This window comes from Bos taurus, chromosome 22 (genome assembly GCF_002263795.3).
Source record: "Bos taurus isolate L1 Dominette 01449 registration number 42190680 breed Hereford chromosome 22, ARS-UCD2.0, whole genome shotgun sequence".
Classification (NCBI taxonomy): domain Eukaryota; kingdom Metazoa; phylum Chordata; class Mammalia; order Artiodactyla; family Bovidae; genus Bos; species Bos taurus.
Genome location: NC_037349.1, coordinates 51,999,620 through 52,019,846, shown reverse-complemented (window position 1 = coordinate 52,019,846; position 20,227 = coordinate 51,999,620). Strand labels below are relative to the sequence as shown.

At 36.9% G+C, this 20,227-nt stretch overlaps 1 protein-coding gene across 3 annotated transcripts in view; it reads right to left on the bottom strand.

Moving 5' to 3' along the window:
- SMARCC1 (SWI/SNF related, matrix associated, actin dependent regulator of chromatin subfamily c member 1) overlaps positions 1–20,227 on the bottom strand; it is a 125,020-nt gene that overhangs the window by 63,176 nt on the left and 41,617 nt on the right. For all 3 annotated transcript variants that reach the window (XM_024983285.2, XM_059880120.1, XM_059880121.1), the window contains exons 10-18: positions 17,682–17,803; positions 15,051–15,175; positions 13,859–13,918; positions 9,450–9,487; positions 6,827–6,948; positions 3,663–3,734; positions 2,853–2,966; positions 2,142–2,295; positions 1,140–1,253 (exon numbers count right to left, since the gene is read on the bottom strand). In XM_024983285.2, the coding sequence (XP_024839053.1) occupies positions 1,140–1,253; positions 2,142–2,295; positions 2,853–2,966; positions 3,663–3,734; positions 6,827–6,948; positions 9,450–9,487; positions 13,859–13,918; positions 15,051–15,175; positions 17,682–17,803 (921 nt within the window). The remainder of the gene's footprint in view (positions 1–1,139; positions 1,254–2,141; positions 2,296–2,852; positions 2,967–3,662; positions 3,735–6,826; positions 6,949–9,449; positions 9,488–13,858; positions 13,919–15,050; positions 15,176–17,681; positions 17,804–20,227) is intronic.

The window sequence follows — 20,227 nt, the reverse complement described above, 5'->3', positions numbered from 1 at the left end:
TGGCTTTGTTTAGAAGGTATGTCTTTCCCATTCATTTTCATTCAGTATGTGTCTTTGAGTGTCTCAGACAATATATGTTCTCGATTTTTCATCTAATTTGACAATCTCTGCTGCTCAATTAAAACATTAAAACCATTAACATGCAATTCAATATAACTGTTCTTATGGTCTTTATTCCTTCCTAACCATCATGTGCTTCCACTTGGAATCACTACCCTTCAACTTAAAGAATTTCCTTCAGCTTTCCTACACCTTGAGCTAGTTCCACCTTTCGAATGTCTGTGAAAGTCTTTACTGTACTTTCAATTTTGAAAGGTATTTCTATTGAATACAGAATTTCAGAGTGACAGTTTCCCTTTCAGCATTTAAAAATATTTTTACGTTGTCCTCTGGCTCCTATCATTCCTGCTGAAAAGGCAGACATCAGTTTTATCATTGTGCCATTGACTTTAATGTGCCCACTTCCACTCCCATTCTCCTTGGTTGCTTTATAACACATCAACTTTTAGAGTTTAAACATCAAATGTCCAAGTATGCTTTTCTCTGTATTCAATCTCTCTTATCCTGGGCATTGTTATTTTTTCATTAGTTATGGAAAATTTTTAACCCTTACACTTTCAAATATCAGTTCTGTGCCACTATCTCTCCCCTTATGGGTCTCTATTAATGATAAATGAATCATTCTTCTGACCGTATCTCATGTGTCTCTTGCATTCTTTTTTCTTTGTCCTGTTCCCTCAACTTCAACCATTTTTTCTCTTGGTGTTTCAATACATCTATCCTGTCTTCGGCTGTGTCCAGTCCTCTGTTAAACCCATCCAATGGGTTAATTTCAGGTATGGTTTTAACTGTTCAATAGCTATTTCATTCTTTTTATATATTCACATTCTCTGTTGAAATTCTCCATTTTCCCCTCATTTTCTTTAACATATTAATCAAAGTTACTTTTATATATCTATCTTCTAACCATACCATACAGTGACTTCTATAAAATGCCATCAGATTTATGAAGAAAGCTCACCTTTACCCTACAGAAAGTAAAGCAAGTTTCTTACAGAAAATGCTGCTTCTTAGAAGTAAAAAGGAAAATTAGGATATGCTAGATTGTAGTCCATATGTCCCTATCAAAAAATCCTTACCTTTGCTAAGGTTTTCTTGGAGTAGATGTCAGTACGAAGACCAAAGTTCTGCAAATCAATTGGTTTTTCCTTGTTCTTCTCAGGAAAATTTAACATCTGCTGAGCAGCAGGAATCTATGAGTCAAATAAACAATAAATGGCTGTACTAACCTCTACAAAGTCAAGGGGACAAAAGTTTTTAAGGCTGTTTAATACTGGCACTTAAATGACTCCTGGTGGAGATTCTACAAAAAAAAAAAAAACCTTATGCTAAACTAATAAAATCTCAACATATAAGAAACTTTTTTTTGCCTCTCAAGTCACAGAGACAACAAACAAATTTTATTTAATGTTGCACAGTGGGGGCAATTTATAGATTTCCTTTGTGTTATTACAATAGAAATGATACACATAATCTGATTGACATAATTATCTTTTCAAGAACGTGTGCACAGATGTCCACTTTCCAAATGTTAAGGAAAGGGAAGAAGTTCTAAACAATTTAAACAGTCTGCTTCTTGATTACTGTCTTTGATGGCAGAGGTGATAAAGGAGTCATGAGTTATGAAAGTAAATCTGTAACATGATAAGATAAAGCACAGACTCTTGGGATTAAGGAGAGAGCATTATCTTAAAACATAAAACATTCTTATGGACTCAAACTTTTACAACAGATAAAAACAAACACAACCTACCGGCTAAGAGACAGCACAATTATATGACTGTAACAGTAATTCCTGAATACAAATACTAGAAATGGTTGTCTGTTACTACTCAGACCTGAAGAATGAAAACTGAAACTGTTAGTCACTCAGTCGTGTCCAACTCCTTGCGACCCCATGGATTTTGGCCCACTAGGCTTCTCTGTCCATGAGATTTTTCAGGCAAGAATACTAGAGTAGGGTTGCCATTTCCTTCTCGGGATCTTCTGGACCCAGGGATCAAACCCTGGTCTCCTGAAATGCAGGCAGATTCTTCACCATCTGAACCACCAGACCTGAAGAATGGGTGGTATTAATTTACCTGAGGTGATCGAAGATGTAGAGGAACAAGCCCCGAGGGGGTATCAGCTAACACATTGAAATGAGGAGTTGGAGGAGGCCCCATTGCCATGGGTCGACTTTCTGGATCCACTTGGTAATTAACAAGCCCCCACTGTTCTAAAAAGGCATGAACCCTGAAGGATAAACATCTGAAAGTTAAAAATCTAGAGAATGTACCTCATCATCTTCATAACCATCATCACATTTCATTAAAAAAACAAACCAAGAAAACAAATAAACACATTCTTTTGCAGGTTATGAACCTTTACAAAGTAACCGACAGTTTTGGTTTGAGAGACAGTTCTCTACAAACTCAAAATAATGTTAATAATATAGCACCCCCAAACCAAGTAGAAAGCCTAATCTTTTCAACCACAGAAATGAGAACAAATACATGCCTGTGTAGGTCCACGGTGAAAGAACTCACACATAAACCAAACACAAATGGAAATCTACTTTTCTTTTCTTTTCTTTAGACAGATTTAGGGCACAGAGCTTATTCACTCCCCACCCTAACCCACTCTCTGTGGTCAGTTTATGATTAAAAGATGTAAAATGTGAATTTAAAAAAAGATGCTACTTTAGGTATTTTATTAACCAAGAAAACATCCAGTTTAATCAGCCTAACATTAGCGAAGTACCACTAACCATCTGCAGTGAAATATCTGAGAAAAAGTCCAGACATTTTTACCTCATCACAGCACACACATCTCCAGTTAAGTTCCTCCGACAAGCAGTGCTGGTTAAATATTCTTGGGGATTTAGGCGGTATGTGTCAATCATGAAATTTCGATATGCCAAGTATCTAAAAAGTAATGGCCAAATTCGTAAGGTGAACACACATCCTTTCAAAAACAGTAACTCATAGAGCAAAGTAGTTTCACATTCTTCTGGCAAATACACCAAAAAGTTAAGACAATAGGCCAATAAATCAGAGTGATATTGTACTGACTATTAACAGTCATGCATGCAACTCAGGGTAAGAATCCCTAAAACACAAAACAACTGTCTGCTAACATGTAACAATAATAAGTACAATAGAGTAATGTGATGAAGTTAATGTGAAGTAAAAGAAGCACAGCCTTGGTCACAGAGGTGAATCGATAAATCCTTAGCTGCCTGCAAAATTTGCAAGTAACACTTCGTTACTCAGGCTGTCTCCCTAACTACACTACACTATACCTAGAATTTATTGTGTGCCAGCCTTAGGTCTAAGCACTTTTTGTGTGGTAACACATATAATCCTCACAATCTCTCTATAATGTAGGATCTATTATTATTCCAATTATAGATGAGGATTAAAGAATTTGTCCCCAGACCACAAGGCTAGTCAGTGGAGCTAGAATTCAGCAGTGTGGTGACTCTGACATTAGCAAAGATTAACTAAGAAGAGTGCTTTAAGAAGCCCCTGCCAAACACATCCAAATAGTCAGGTTTTCTAAATACTGATCCCATTAAAATAACTATCAGTATCCGGATCACATCTTAACATTTCACTCACATCTCTGGGGTCTTGGATTTGTTTTTTCCATTGAAAAACTCAGGAAGAGCACGCCGTTCAATCACATGAATACTGAAGAGAAAAGAGAGAGAAACAATTAAGAGTCCTCTTAGAAAAGCAAAATCCTGAAATCTGAGTTAAGCTTGTTTAATTTTCAAAGTAAAAATGGATAAAACCAAAAACTGAGCACTACTTGCAAAATTTAATTGGCCTGCACAAGTTCCTATGTATTAACAGTATGTAATAATAAAACTAAAGAAAATATAATGTATACTAAAAAGTTAAATAAACTATAAAGTTAAAAAAAGATTTCCCTTTCTCACCTCTAATACTTTAACTACAGTCTTTCTATTCACATAACCAAACTCAAAAAGTTCTACCAACACACTGAAGGCTTTAGATTTTATGGAATTGTCCTAACATACCATAACTAGATGAAGAGCCAGAAGATACAAGAAGTTCTTTGGAAATCGTAGGACAAAAATCACAGTAACTGGTATGGCAACAAATTGGTGAAATGAATAACCAAAAGACAGTGGAATTGACAATGATCAGTTTCTCAGATTCAACATTAGTGCACATTTCTGACCAGTCCTCAGAAACTCTGAAGTGAACTTAATTTTTTAACAGAGTTTAGTGACTTACTACTTTTAAAAAGACCACAGCACTAATTTTTAACATTTAAATAAAAGCATTGATAATTTTATAAAATGTTACAGGTGATAAGCACTGTAGAAACCATCAGGCCCAAAACATTCTACAAATGAACCAACTGTACATCTAGCACAGAAGTTTAGACATTAATGGTGGCTCAATGGTAAACAACCCGCCTGCCAATGCAGAAAACAGATTCAATCCCTGGGTTAGGAAGAGCCTCTGGAGGAGGAAATGGCAACCCACTCCATTATTCTTGCCTAGAGAAATTCCATGGACTGAGTAGTCTGGCAGGTTACAGTTCACAGGACTGCAAAGAGCCAGACAAGACTACGCATGCACCAGCGTTTTTCCAGATGATACATTTTAGTTTCTCAGTGGCTTTCCATGTACAGAGATTGCATGGGAAAAAGCAAATCAACAGTCTGTGAATACAAATAAAAGCATTCACTCTTTATTTGCTAACATTTAAATTATTTGAAATGAATATTACCAAATACTATAAACAAAATGAATCACCTGGAAACATCTAGGAAGATAATGTCTAAGATCAAATATGTTCCACAGATCTAATGAAATTCCAGGTTTTACTATAAAAAGAGTAACTGTAAGTAATTACAAACTGGTTCTAATATACTCTTATGTTACAGGTTAGGAAGAAGCCAAAAAAACAATTTCACCAAGAACAAAACACATAAGGGTATGTAATCACAAGCACTTTCTTTTTCAAAATCTATGTCTGAAGTACTGGCAGTCAATTCCTTAGGTTCTGTGAATGAGTCAAGTAGTGGAAGGAGTGGTATCCAGAATTAGAAAGCCTGAGTTCTTCCAATGATCAACCCTGCAACTGAAACACTTCAACTGAGACAGCAGTTAGCTCATCTATAAACAGGGATATAACTAATACCTCTACTATCCTTCTAATAGCACACTTTGTGACATGCAAATGAAGTGTTTCTGGAACCTATAAAAACATACAAAGTTATTTACTGTTATGACTTTCTCCTTTTTTGAGAGGCAAATGCTAGTTTCTCAAACCATTCTGAATCTTCCAAATTTAAAACTCATTTAACATCATAATGAATGAAGACTGACCTTCAAAGTAGAGCTATTTACTTATTCTGTTTCAGCTTCCACTTATTCATAACATTGAGAAACGGCATGAAGAGTTAAGTTTTAAAAAGTATGCTGAAAAGTCTCACCAGTAGAGACCATACCTTCTGGTTTGCGGAAAAAAAGAAGGTATGACTCAAGTGGACCATCCACCCTATTCTTTTAAGGTGGTTTTATAGATATGTATTTAGGTGTATGTGTGTATAAATATATGTATACACATACACACACATATATATGTATATAAAGATATACAGGCACATATATCCTTAAAAATAACACAAAAACCATTGAAAGCAGGCAAAATATCCAAACAGGACCAAGAGATTCAGAGTGAAGGTGGCATCACTAGACTAAGTATACAGTCTTCCAATGAAAGGACCTTAAAGAAACTAATCTATTTAGAGTTCTGGTACATTTATTTTAAAATAAAAACCTGTCAAACAAAAATCAGCCTGATATGAAACAGTTACACTTCAAAAGTAATCAAGAAGTAGGATATCTAGGTCTGCATTTACTTCCATCCATGTTCCAAGGATGCCACAGTGGTTGTGGTAAATGACAAGGAGGATGCTGAGATGGGTGTTTTCTTGAACTCTTTTATATGCCAGGGTTTATATGTGAAAGAGCTCCTGTTTCCCGTTAACATAAAGCCATGACTGGGTAATCAGAGGAGTTTTTCTTTATGTATTTCCGTAACATTTAAAAATCACAGGGCTTCCCTGGTGGCTCAGTGGTAAAGAATCCACCTGCCAATGCAGAAGATGGGGTCTGGATCCCTGGTCCAGGAAGATCTCACAAGACCAATTAAGCCCATGAGCCACAACTACTGAGCCTCCACTCTATTATCCAGAGTCCAGGAAGTACAACTACTGATCCTGTGTGCCACAAGTACTGAAGCCCGTGCACCCTAGAGCCCATGCTCCACCACAAGAGAAGCCACTGCAAATAAGAAGCCTGCATCCCACAACCGGATAGCGGCCCCTGCTCATTTCAACTAGAGAAGAGACTGCATGGCAATGAAGAAGCAGCACAGCCAAAATTACATACACAAAATTATTTTTTTAAATCTGTTAAAAAATCATATAATAAACATCAGTATTTTATAATAATTAAATACTCAAGCCTTTGCCTGTCTGAACTAAAACTGACGCCAAATGAGTTAGGCTTAAGTTTATAAAATTTGATAACCCTAAGTTACAACATAATCTAATTTCTATCCCTAAGTAAAACAACTAAAAGAACACATTCCAGAGTTAAAATAACTTTCCATCCCCCATCATCTAGCGTGACAGGGATTACCGATGAGAGGACTTGGGCAGAAGAGCACAGTACTGTTTCAAGGCAAGTGTCCCCACTCCTCAGTGCCAAGTTCACAGATATAAGCACACACTCACCAGTTATAATCAAACCACGATGCATAGCTAGGAATAATAATGTGATTGGTCTGCTCAGTCACATTATCTTCACCAGGGTCAACGGATCTACTCTGATCACCTTTGCCAGGATCTTCATCTTCCTACAGAAAATAAGCCAAAGTTGAGAGACATAAGGAATAGCTTTCAAACTTCTGACAGCAGTTTACAGAAAATGCAGCTAGCTGATCCAATTTCAAGGACTAGGAAAACAAATGTCAAGGAAAAATAGCTTTTCACAGTTTTTAAAGGTACCTTCAAAAGATGTCCGGATGAGAGAGCAGATTTTATTCCTCCTTTTTAACAGATCAGGGAATCAACTCAAAGGCGGCCTGAAACTTTTTCCACAGTAGCCTGCATCGTATTTGTCTAGTTTTCCCTAATCCTAGGATCAGAAATCTAAATGACTAGTTCTCAATTTATAAGGAGGTTAGCTCAATGACACTAGTAAAACCTAATGATAAAGTTTCTCCAGTTTCAAAGACTGAGTATTAAGCATCCACCAACAGCTATATGTGCATTACCTCACTTACTCCTCACAGTAACAGCAGGTACTATTTATCATCTCTTCTGTGGATGAGAAAATGATGTACAGAGCTAATAACATCAACAGGACAAAATTTCAGAAAATCCAGCTAGAGGGCCTACACTGTTAACCATTCTCACTGCCGGAAACTAGCTGAATTTTATCATATTTATGAAGGTTTTACAACTGAATTCACCTAAAAACCTGGCTTTGCGAATAGTAATTGCAAATACCACTGCACTAGGTCAAAACAAAAGAAGACTTTTATACTACAATAATCACTTTTAAATAATATCATTTAACATACAGTTTATATGCAAATGGATCCAAGTGTCCCAGAAATGTCTATTACAGATTTTCCTCCCCAAACCAGAACCTGATCATGGAGTCCAGATACATCTCTTTGGTCTCCTTTAACCTCCTCCTCCTTTTGCAAGGAGGAGGAGTTTTACGATGGCTTGTAGAGTATGTTCCAATCTCTATTTAACTCAATGATTCCTTATAATTAACTTCACATTAAATGGTTTTATCAAGATACTATAGGAAATAAATTTTTTGACACTGAGGTGTTTTCAAACTGTATAGGGTTATTTCTATTAACCTTTTATCTGTGGTGCTTTTACTGTTTTAACCTTATGAAACTCTTTTAAGAAAGCAGTCAAGTTTTGAATCATATTCTTTTATAATGATTCCAGAGTTTAATTTCTACATTTAAGGTAATTCAACCTATATTTCCTGGTAAGGATCTAGTTAGTGCTAGAAACTTAAGACAATAGTTTCCTTAAGATCAATGAATATCAAAAAAAAATTTAAAGTATGAAAGCACTAAGGAAACTGGTTGTTACTTAAATAATGTTAAAGCAAAAGTGTTAATACTGATTACAAAGGTAAGAAATTTTATTTCCCAAACCAGGGAAGCTAGTGAAAACCATGCTTATGATTAAGTTGCTTTTGTGCCACAGGTTTTACGAATTAAATGTGATTCAATTCAGAAAATTTTCTTGAGGAAAAGCAGAGAAAGGCTGGCACTGAAATGAATAAAAGCTGACAGGAGAATGACACTGTGGGACCAGTTACTGGAGTAACCACCTCTAACTGTCTTAGCTTTAAGTTATACAAAAAACTTGTCCACAGTTTCAAAATTACTCTCATTCTTGATGTTAAAAATTTGGGAAATTCTCTGGCTTGTATTTTGCTCTCTTTTACTACCACACAATACTATATACTCTAAATGATGACATCTCCTCACAAGCGTAATATTCATCAATGTTAATAAGTTGATTAATACAGAATACTTCTCTGAATACAAAAGTTTGATTTCAAAGAGAAAATTGTAAGAACGATTCAGTTAAAAAGCCATCTACACAAGAGTTTCTTGAAATACTTTTCCTTGAAATCCTGTCATGAATATTTTCATTTCATGAATGTATAAAAAACAGTAAATGTCACTATGGGGAAGTTCTCTGACTCACTGAAAAAGAAAAAAAAAGAACTATTCATTTTCAGCATTAAGGAAGTTATTTCAAGGAGATTAAACATTAGTTACACATCTTAACACAGAGATTACAGCCTGAATAAATAGTGGGGCCATTTATTTAAAGAAAAGCAAACCCTGCCTGAAATCCAACATCATCCAAGAGCTTAATTATTCTTATGTCTCCAGAGCAGAACCGATGAAACATGAAGTAACTGTAAAACTCAAAAGAGGTAAAGAGTGGACTGGGGCTGCACTAACAGAAATGGGAGTGAGAAAATCAAAGCAAGGCACTGTCCCTGCTCACCTGGAACACTGTGCAGCTGATTACTCACATGAAACCAGGAGAGAAATGGAACCAGAAACCACAGTATATGAGAAATGCTTACCTGGGAGAATGGCAATTCCTCCTGATAACATTGTAGGGGGTCAAGAAAGACAAACTATTTGGGGGGGGGGGGGTAGGGGTTTTAAACAAAAATTTTAAAAATCAGAAGAATCTCAGAATATTTCTAAGGACACTTGCAGTTCAGTATGTCTATTGCTGAACACACAGGACCCTTAAGAGTTACTACTGCACCAGGCCTAACTAAATAAATCATTACCTTTCCGCCTGTCGTGACTGTTTCTTCATCCTGCTCATCTGCAAAATCAAACATGGAATTGATTTAACAGGTAAATGCTCTTTGGATTACTTGGAAACTTTAAGGTTTAAGGAAATGATACTGGACAGAGACAAGGCAAAAAGGAGAGCATTATTAAAGCAAATTCACTGTGAATAATTCAGTAAATGAGATCCGTACACAGGAGCATAGAGGTGACTAAAAATTCAAAGCACAAATCATTAGATTTCCAACAATAGGGAATTTATAATTAATTACTGCTTGGCCTACAATCTTAGTCACAATCTTACTTAATAACAGGTAAGGGACTTGATTAGGGCTCCAGCCTCCTGAAGTTTAGTGAAATGAAGTAATGACATTTCAGATCCCAGAGGAAATGAATAAAGAATGCGGAGTAAAGAAGGAGGTGATAATCAATCCCTAAGGACAAAGTTCTGGTAAGAGTATTTATATATACCTTCTGAGGATAGGGACTCCAGGACCTAAATGCTAGCCTTGCAAAAGAACAGAGGCAAATCCATGTATAATTTAAATAGCTGACTTCCATAGCAGAAAGGCAGATAACTTTCCACAGTGCAAAGGGTAAGAGGTTACAGCACAAATAATTACATTATTAACTTCCTGTAATATTTTTATTTTTAATATAATTATTCTGAGTCTTGGCAGTGATGAAGCACTGTAAAGCTGAAAGAGAATATAAGGAAGCCATCTTTTCAGTATTTTGCCATTATTCATTCAGCAAATATTTCTAAAGAATCTGCTACTTGAAAAGCACTAAATAAATTGCTCAGACTAGGGGTCAGGATCTCTAGCCCACAGGCTAAATCTGGCCCACTGCTTGTTTCTGTAGGGAATCTGGGGAAGTGACTTGGTGTGTTCCTAACCGATAGTTAACTGATAGGAAGGGTGGTGTACTGCGCCTAGACTGTGGCACAACACAGCTTGTGATGAATTTCTGCAGCGTGAAATTTTGGTGTGTGTTAGGCAGAGGGTACCCTACATGACCAATAAGAACAATGATCTTGGACTCTCAAAGGGGCTTCTGTGGCTGGAAACACTGCACGCGTGCTGCCACAGGAAGAGTGTACTCCGTGCGACCTCTCAGGTGAGCGAGCACACGGGAGGAAGCCTGCATGCAGACTCTGCCTGTATCATCTTCCCTTATGATCTGTTCATGCTGCCTATGTCGCTCTGATATATGTCAGCGGAGGGTACAACTAAATGCTGAGTTCTACCAGTCCTTCCAGAGAATCTCCAAACCTGGGCATGATCTTGGGGATTCCTATCTCACCTGCAAGTCAATGTGATTTTTGCATTTTTGAATGATGAAATTTAAAAAATTAACTGAAATTCAAATTTCAGTGTCCTTAAATAAAAGTTTTATTGGAATAAGCCATGATTATTTGTTTATATATTATGGATGGCTGCACCTGCATTATAATGGCAAACTTGACTAGTTGTACCAGAATGCCTAAAATATTTATTATCTGGCCCTTTTTAGAAAAAAAGTTTGCCAACCCCTACTTTAGAGATGTTTAAATACATCCTTTAAATGATATAAATATAGTATTTTAACAGGTAATAAGGAACTAGCATTCCAACATTTAACTTAATTTTATTTATTATCTATTATGCACCAGCCACTGTCCAAATGCTAAAGACACAATGATGAAAAAAAAAATCCCCTGTATTTATGGAGCTTACATTCCAGTTATGAGTGGTAGGAGACTGAAGAGAAAATAAAAGATACCAAATGCTGACAACTGCTATACAGAAAATAAAAACAACGTATTTCAGAGAGGAATTGAGTGGGTAGATCTTTCAGAGTCCATATACCGGGAAGCCTCTCTGAAAAGGTGACATTTAAGCTAAAACTTGAGAGAAGGACAAAGCAAGCATTTCACAGAGGGAAAGAAGCCAAATCAAAGGGCCTCAGGTGGGGATGTACCTGATGACTTCACAAAACTGAAAGACAAGTGAGCATGAGAGAGAGGCTGTAAGAAATGAGCAGAGTGCAGTGAGACAAAGCGCTGCACTACCGAAAGACCTGGATCTGGATCTGTGCTCTCTCAGTAGCTGTGCGCTTAGGAATGTTCCTGAACCTCAGAAGTCTTCATTTCCTAATCAATAAATTGGGGCTAACATGGTTTTATGCAAAAATGCAGACATTTATAGAATGACACCTGACATGTCTCATGTAACATAAAGATGGACACTGTTCCTTGATTTTTAAGTTAGAAACAAATAGCCACAAAGAAGCAGTGTGGTAAGTTACAGTATTACCGACATTAGTCCTCCTACTCTGCACAGGGACTATTTTTTCAGAGGAAGTGACTAACAGAAAGAAATCTGGGTAAAGCTGTCAAAAATGAGCTTTTGTCCTTTGGGTCATAGTAAACCAAAGGATAATCAACTTCTCACTAGATGCTGGTAGTACAATAATCGCTCTCTGGTCAAATTATACTATTTCATTTCAGTTTAACAGATTTTTGTCCTTGAGGGACTCTTGGTACCCAATGGAAATACACTTCTGATAATACAATATACTGATTCCTAGATGGTGGTACAGAGTCAATGTTGTCCTCCTGCGAGGTATGGACACATGCACTCTCACCTCAGCCCCTGGATACTGACCTTTTAGAGATTTCAACAAAGAAATGACTGGGTATACTTAGCTTGGTGGCATATAAGGCAAAATATGGATCAGTTAAAACAATGAACAACTCTGAACAATTCCCAGTTGATGGATCAGTCAGGTTATAGCCAATGCAGAAAGTCAAATGCTTAAATGATCCTTGGGAAGCCTGTTGGTCTGTGGATGTAAAGTCAGGACAAAAACTTCAGATTCCAAAGAGTCAAACCCTTCAGTTACGGTCAGCAGCATCCGCAAGCACAGCCCTCCTGAGTGAGACCTCTACCTGCTCACTAACACAAAGGGAAGATCTCCTATACCTAGCACTAAAACTCTTTATCCAGTCAGGACCTCATTCCTTCCCTAATCATGGCTTCAATCTGACTCCTCTGATAAAGTCTACTACAAAAATACTACAACAGACACCTCACTTTTAAAAGAACAATTGTCCACTCCCTTAAAACTATGGAATAATTCTTTTTTGGGATTTAACTTTTAAAATATAAACTAGCATTCTGTTTAACAAACTGTCTCAGTGAAGATTATTCAAGTCTTAAGAATATTTTACACTGCCAGAGCACTGAGAATATAGAACATAATACTGTATATCATTAGCTTTTGTGTTTTTGGCCTTTCGGTCAGTAGATAAATGATGGTTATAAAACAGACAATATAAACTTATGGACAATGAAAATTATTACTAGCTATTTAAAATCTATATTCTGTTACTAATGTTAAAAACAGCTATGAAAGAAGCATTTTGATAGTAACTTTATTTTGTTGACCTAATAGTACCTCTCTATAAACTGTCATCAAGACACTTTTCTGCTTTACTTTCAACATAATCAAAAACAGAATCATCCACTGATGTCCGATGACAGGCTTGAAGCCAGAAAAAGCAGGATGTATTTAGTGAAATGAAGTAGAAAAACGCTCCCAAACACCCACACGTCTGCCATCAAGAATCACAGCAATTAATTTGAAATACAGAATTCACCTGACTAGGAGACAGTAAAGCCAAGACTCTTTTTCCACGTAAGGAGATCTTGAATATCCCCATTAGGTCTAAAATCCCATCAATTCATAAATTTAATATATACTGAAAATACTAGGATTCCCTTTGACTTTCACAAATGAACAAAGTAATTGAGATCATTACTTCATATATAACTTTCATGAAAAAAGACGTTTCAAACTATTTTTAAAAATTGGAACAAATGACTACACTCTTTTCTACCCTCACAACACATCCGAGAGTTAGACCTTACTTGTGAAAATGTACTCGATACCCTGAAAATACAGTAGAAGGATGATGTGACTCTCATTTTATCCTGTTAAGGAAACTTTCTGTTGGCTTACAAAGTATTAACAGTTACCAGATTTTTGTTCTGAAGACATAATCAATTTGCACATATCATGAAACAAGTATTCCAGCAGATTATAAAAAGTGCATTAACTACAACTGTTTCCTTAAAACTCAGATATTCTGATTTAGGTATCATACTACCACATTTGCTGGTTTGCAAGAAAACATTATGCAGAGAGAAGGAAATTCATAAGAATGCAAAGAATGGACCATAAGAAATTAAATTTCCTAATAGGTAACTAAGCAACAATGGTACTAACCTAGCCATAGTAAGTATCTGTGCTGGAAAGCACAGCAACTGAAAATGACACCTCTCAGTAAAGAAAGGATTCTCAAAGGACCTGACATATCTCTGAGACAAAACAACACGAAACTATAGATTTTGATTTTTACCTAGATCTGCCACAGTTCCTCCTTTAACAGGTGTATTTTCACTATCTTTCTTTGGGTTTACTAGAAAGAAAGAAAAAAAAATCATGCTTTAAGGGGAAAGTTCTACTTGTTTTTAAGAAAACAGAACAGAAGATTAAAAAATACATGAATCTCAGGGCAACTCTACTGTCATTCAATACTCACCTCCAAGTAAGTATCTTAAGCTCAGCTAAGAAATATCAACAAAGTAACAGACTATATTTTGTATTAATTAAATAAGCAGAACTCTTCTGTCATCATAGAAGTAAACAATACAGAAATACAGATAAAACCCTGAAAAGAACCTTTTAACCCCTTTACCAAAATTATGTTTTATTATTCTTTTGTACGCTTGTGCATCCCCACTTGTGTGCCATTCATTAAGCCAGACAAATTGAGGGAGCACTGATACCTTTCACATCAGTGGAGACTTGAAAACATCCCAAGGGTTTTAAATCTTACGGGTGTAAAGTTATCATTCTGTGCTTAATCCTTAGTATTCTCTTTATCTCATGTTATAATGCACCTATGTATCTTTCCATGCATTTTTAGTTACATCTTCTTTTTTTGTTCTTTTGGCTGCACCACAAGGCATGCAGGATCTTAGTTCCTCAACCAGGGATCAAACCTGCACCCCTGCAATGGAAGCACAGAGTCTTAACCACTGGACCGCCAGGGAAGTCCTCTTTCATTTTTAAGAGCCTCTGTGTCCATGAGTGGATCAGAAGGTAACTAGCCCTATGTCAGCGGAAACTTAATTTATCTTCAATTTTTCATTACTCTCTAATCAACATTCTTTTATACTTATCTTTACAGAGACATGCAATTATTTAATAGGGATTCTGAAATTAAGACTGCTACTGGATGTGTACTTTTTTATTTTGGCCACACCACGCATAAAGCATAGGAATCTCAGTTCCCTGACTAGGGATTGAACCTGTCCGTGCCCCCTGCGTTAGAAGCACAAAGTCTTAATCAGTGGACTGCCAGGAAAGTCCCTGGATGTACCCATTTTCAAATTTAGGAGACAGCCAAATCACGTTAAGTGGCTTCATCAATTTATACTTCCACTGAGAACTAGGGACATACAGCACGGAGAGACTCACCCCATGGTACTGCTGAGAGGGAGTAAATCACAGCTAACGTTCCCATGTCTATGCAAAAGGATACAAACCATTTTTTGGAAGAACCACTTCCTCTATGTTGGGTACAGGTGTTGGGTCTTCCATGTCCTTGGTAAGATCTTCCTGCTCATCTTCCTCTTTCTGACTTCTCCGCTTCCCATAAAGACTAGCTTGGCTAAGACACAGAAGATATGTGAGCACAAGACTGACTACAGCTACTTATAGCAAACAATTTCAGAGATTTTAACTGTATTGTTGGGAATCTATGCTCAGAATCACTTTAAGAAACAAACATAAATCCAAACAAATTAGATACATTCCCCAAATTACATCTAACCTGTCAAGAGGAAAATAAAAATTACAGGGCATAAGAAATGGCCACAGAAATCCTACAATTCAAACTGGAGACAGTATCCTAAAAGGCAATTATATCAGTATAGCAAAAAAAAACTTTGCCTTGGAAATACAGCAAGTATTTTAAAGATCATAAAGAATCACACAAGAAATTTTCTCGAAGATATATACAACTAAGTGGGTGGTTTGGGTTTTTTTTCTTTTGGTTTGTTTGTTTTTTGTATTCTTCCTGGCTCTCTGTATCATCCAAACACCAGGAACTGCAAAGTAAAATCACTAAAGGCAGTACTAACATTTAAATTTGTAAAAATTGCCATTGCTCTTTCATCAATTCAAGCAAATCAACATCTATTTTTAAAACTAACACACACAAGAAAGCCTATTTAAAGTTCACACAAGAATGGACTGATTCCTTATCTTGAAGAATTACAGGAACTACCTCATTTAATGTGATGTGTATTGACACAAAAAAAGGAATAAAAGGACCAAAAAAAAAAACCACCCTCAGAGAGTTAGTCAAATGACAGTTAAGCTAAACCTTGGGAACTAAAACAATTCACTAAAAAGTTGGCTATGTTTCAGGATGAGTAAAAGCATAAGAAAAAAAAACTTCTGTTTTGGGATAATACTTTAGAATATACTGACAAGGAAATGAGAATGGAGAAATAGAGTGAAGATTCCTCACACTGCTGAGAGAATGCACACAGCTCTCTTTCTACAGCGACAACGTGTGGGCACATGTGAGACTAAGGTATAGAGTGTAAAATAATTTTTAAAATAAAAATTATAGGACAAATTTTTAAGCCTATGAAATTAAAGGGGACAGACAGATCAAATACTTTAAAAGCAAGAAAAGATGCAAGGAAGATGAATATAACAAATGTTAGGAAAACAGGTTTCAAGATGTTTTCGTTAGATAGAGTATTCTAAGGGGGAATTTAAACCAGCAAAGTCCTGCTCATTAGAAGGCAGATGCATACATTTATTTGGGGAACGTCAATGTGGTGAGTTTTATACTCAAAAGAATGACGCTTCCCTGGTGGCTCAATGGTAAAAAACCCACCTGCCAAAGCATGAGATGCGGGTTCAATCCCTGGGTTGGCAAGATTCCTGGAGAAGGAAATGGCAACCTAATCCAATAGTCTTGCTGGGAAATCCCATGAAAAGAGGAGGTAGGCAGGCTACAGTCCATGAGATCACAAAAGAGCTGGACATGACTAGGTGACTGTAAACAACAATACTTACAGTAGAGGCTAAATGCCACCACTGTGAGCTTCATGGACATAACGTTTTGGTTCTGTGGCCACTCCTATCCTAGCAGCCCATCTTAGGCCATAAAGGGAAAAGTAACATAGCAATTTCAGGCCCCAAAACACTTGGAAAAGTTGTTATATTACAGGTAGCTCTGAAATCTCTGAACATCAACAGTACATTTCAGAATTTATGAAATTTATTTCCTAAATTTGTAAGTTTAGGAAATAAGGTTACCCTCAACGCCCAAAGAACAATCTATTTTAACAACAAATATATGTGACTTGACAAAGATAACAAAAATCTTTTCTGTATCTGTGACTAACTCATTATTATTATTTATGAGACTAAGAGTTTCTTAAATTCTCTAAAAGCTTCTACACATGTTTAAGAATGCTTCAAGTAACCTTTCAAGAAATAGTGTGACTCAAGGCATGCTCTGGGCAGCAAAAGGCAAATGTGGCTAAAGAAAGTCACAAAAGGAAACCAATGGAAAAAGATGTCTGCACTGTGAAGGTCTACTTGACAACAGCCAGAAATTCAACTAATTCACTATCACATGAGAAGAATAAATTCTGTAAACTCTCATCTTCTAAAACTAAACTGTAACCTTTAATAAACTGTTTAAAATATATTTTGAGCTAGACAACCATGAAATTATTAAGTATTTACTTAATATACATTTATTATGTACATAATATATACTATGTATTATGGACCATCTGTTATCTACTTCAGGGCAGGAAGACCTATACAAGGTCTTTAAAGTCTCACTTAATCCCCACAAGAACCTACTCAATAGAAACCAAAACCTCCATTCCAGCAAGATTCACTAAATACAAATGTGTCTTACTGAACAAGGCACTACACTGCTATACCATGCAGAACATAACACAGAGGTTCACTCCTCCGTAAGTCACTTGGATCACGTACAGGACCAGGTGGTAAAATCAGGGAAATACAGTACCAAGTCCAAGCTAGACTTCCTACAGCCAAACGTCCCCTGTGAAGGTAAAAATCTGGGAAGTCCTTTAGAGTTTGTTTCAGGGCCTCCTGCATCACAGTGCAGTTCTTACCCTTTCTTCCCACTCTTCTTCCGGGATTCTGTGGGTGTGGGGGGCGGAGGGGAAGGTGAATGTTTCCTCTTTCGAGCATTAGCTGATGCTTTTCTATCTCTTCTCTCTGGACTTCTGACTGGCTAGGAAGAAGGAAATGGAAATAAAGATCAGCCAGCTTTGCTGATGTCTCAGTTTCCACAAATCCTTGTCCAAAACTAAAATTTCACAAAGAAGATGTCAAACCTACTAGCTCAGAGTAAATGAAAGGCACAACATAAAGCATCCTGGACTATTAGCAGCCAGAAGACTTTCCCTACCTTCCAGGTGACACACCATCGATAGATACGTAAGAACCATCCCACAGGTATTCAAACTTTGCTAGAGAACAGACATGCTCAAACCCTGTACAACTAAAAACTGTTCCTGTTCAAATTCTGTGTTTCGGGGGGGTGGGGGAGGAGGAGGGAAGAGAAGGGAGGGGAAACATTTACAATAACCACTGGAAAAAACATGGAACACATGCTATTAAATTAATGAATACAAAGACTGGCTGAATAACCATGTGAAAGAGTACCAGAACCTACTCCTAGTTCATCATTAAAAGAAATACAATAGATGATTCAAAAGAAGTAAAATTTAATAAGCCTGCAATTTTTTATTTAAAAGCCAACCCACAGGAGTAAAACTACTCCTGTTTGCAGATGACATGATCTTACATATGGAAAAAGAATCCACAAAAACACTCTCAGAGCTAATAAATGAGCTCAGTAGAGTTGTAACATGGGCCTGCAATGTAGGAGACACTGGGCTGATTCCTGGCTCGGAAAGTTCCCCTGGAGAAGGGATAGGCTACCCACACCAGTATTCTTGGGCTTCCCTGATGGCTCAGACAGTAAAATCCACCTGTAATGCGGGAGACCTAGGTTCGATCCCCGGGTTGGGACGATCCCCTGGAGGAGGGCATGGCAACCTATTCCAGTATTGTTGCCTGGAGAATTCCCATGGATAGAGGAGCCTGGCAGGCTATAGTCCATGGGGTCACAAAGAATCGGACGTGACTGAGAAACTAAGCACAGCACAGAGTTGTAAGATATACTGAAAAATCAATACACAAAAGTCAGTCTGTAGGTGATAATTACTAATTTAAAAGAACAGATCATAATAAATACACCTAAAATGATCCAAAGTATTGTATCTGAGGTTAAAAAAAGAATCAGAGATTAAAACATCAATTAAACATCAGTGTCCTCTGGTATCCTCATACTGCTTACAACTATCCATTTCCTTTCAGAAGCTCTGTAGCATCAAATTCAGAATGTGGATTATCTTACAGGCCAATCAAAGAAGTTTTTGTTTGTGTGTGGCCACAACCAAGTGGCATACAGGATCTTAATTCCCCAACAAGATACTGAACCCATTCCCTCTGCAGTAAAAGCACAGTGTCTTAACCACTGGACCACTGGGAAAATCCCCTGATCAGAGAAGTTTTAAAGAAAATCTAAACCACGTATCTCTGATTGTATAGTCTGAAGTTAAAAGTTTTAAAGGGGGATATTAGTTTTTATATAATCCCCCCTAAAATAAGTGAATAAACAACCTAAATCGGAGCAGGAGTAGATCTGAATATGCCAATTCAATAATGTAGTGTGGAAATCAGAGTATTTCCAGTAACAAAAGACTCGGCTTGAAATACATTAAGGAGAAACAAATACATAAGCATGTAAGTGAGATGGCTGAATGGCATTGCTGACTCAATGGACATGAGTTTGAACAAACTCAGGGAGACAGTGAAAGACAGAGAAGTGTGGTGTGCTGCAGCTCATGGGGCTGCAAAGAATCGGACATGACTTAGCAAATGAACAACAACAACATAAGTGGGGGAAGAGTAAAATTAAAAAAAAATTCAAGTCAAATGCCAAAGAAAATAGGAATTTAAAAGATATGAAAAAGACTCAGCTTTTAAATATTTTTTTCTTAAAAATAAAGAATCCTCAGTGTGTGACAGTTTTAGTAAGAAAGTCTCAGGGCTAAAAATAGGTACGAAAGAACTATACATTCTAAATTATTTGTTAAATGTATTATGTCCCAAGATTTTTTTTCAGAAAACTAAAATACAAGACAAAAAGCAAAAATGTTAAGTGTCCCCAGCAAAATAGACTTCTGGACTCACAGGCGTCCATCTGAAAATGTCATAACCCAACACGAACACGTCAGCCTTCTTCTAAGTCTCAAGTGTTTCTCTAGTGACACACCCACTTCTAAACTTGTAACTTATAAGGAAACATGGATAAATATCTAAGTGGCTTAAGGATTAAGTGTTAACTGTCAAGTTTGCCCACCTCAAAAGAGAACTGAACTGTAACTTTTGAGACCTTTAAGGCCTACATTTTATTGTGTGTGCTAATTCACTTCAGTCATCTCCAACTCTGTGCGATCCTAGACTGTAGCCCACCAGGCTCCTCTGTTCATGTGGTTCTCCAGGCAAGAATACTGGAGTGGATTGCTACACCCTCCTCCAAGGGATCTTCCCCACCCAGAGACAGAACCTGCGTCTCTTACATCTC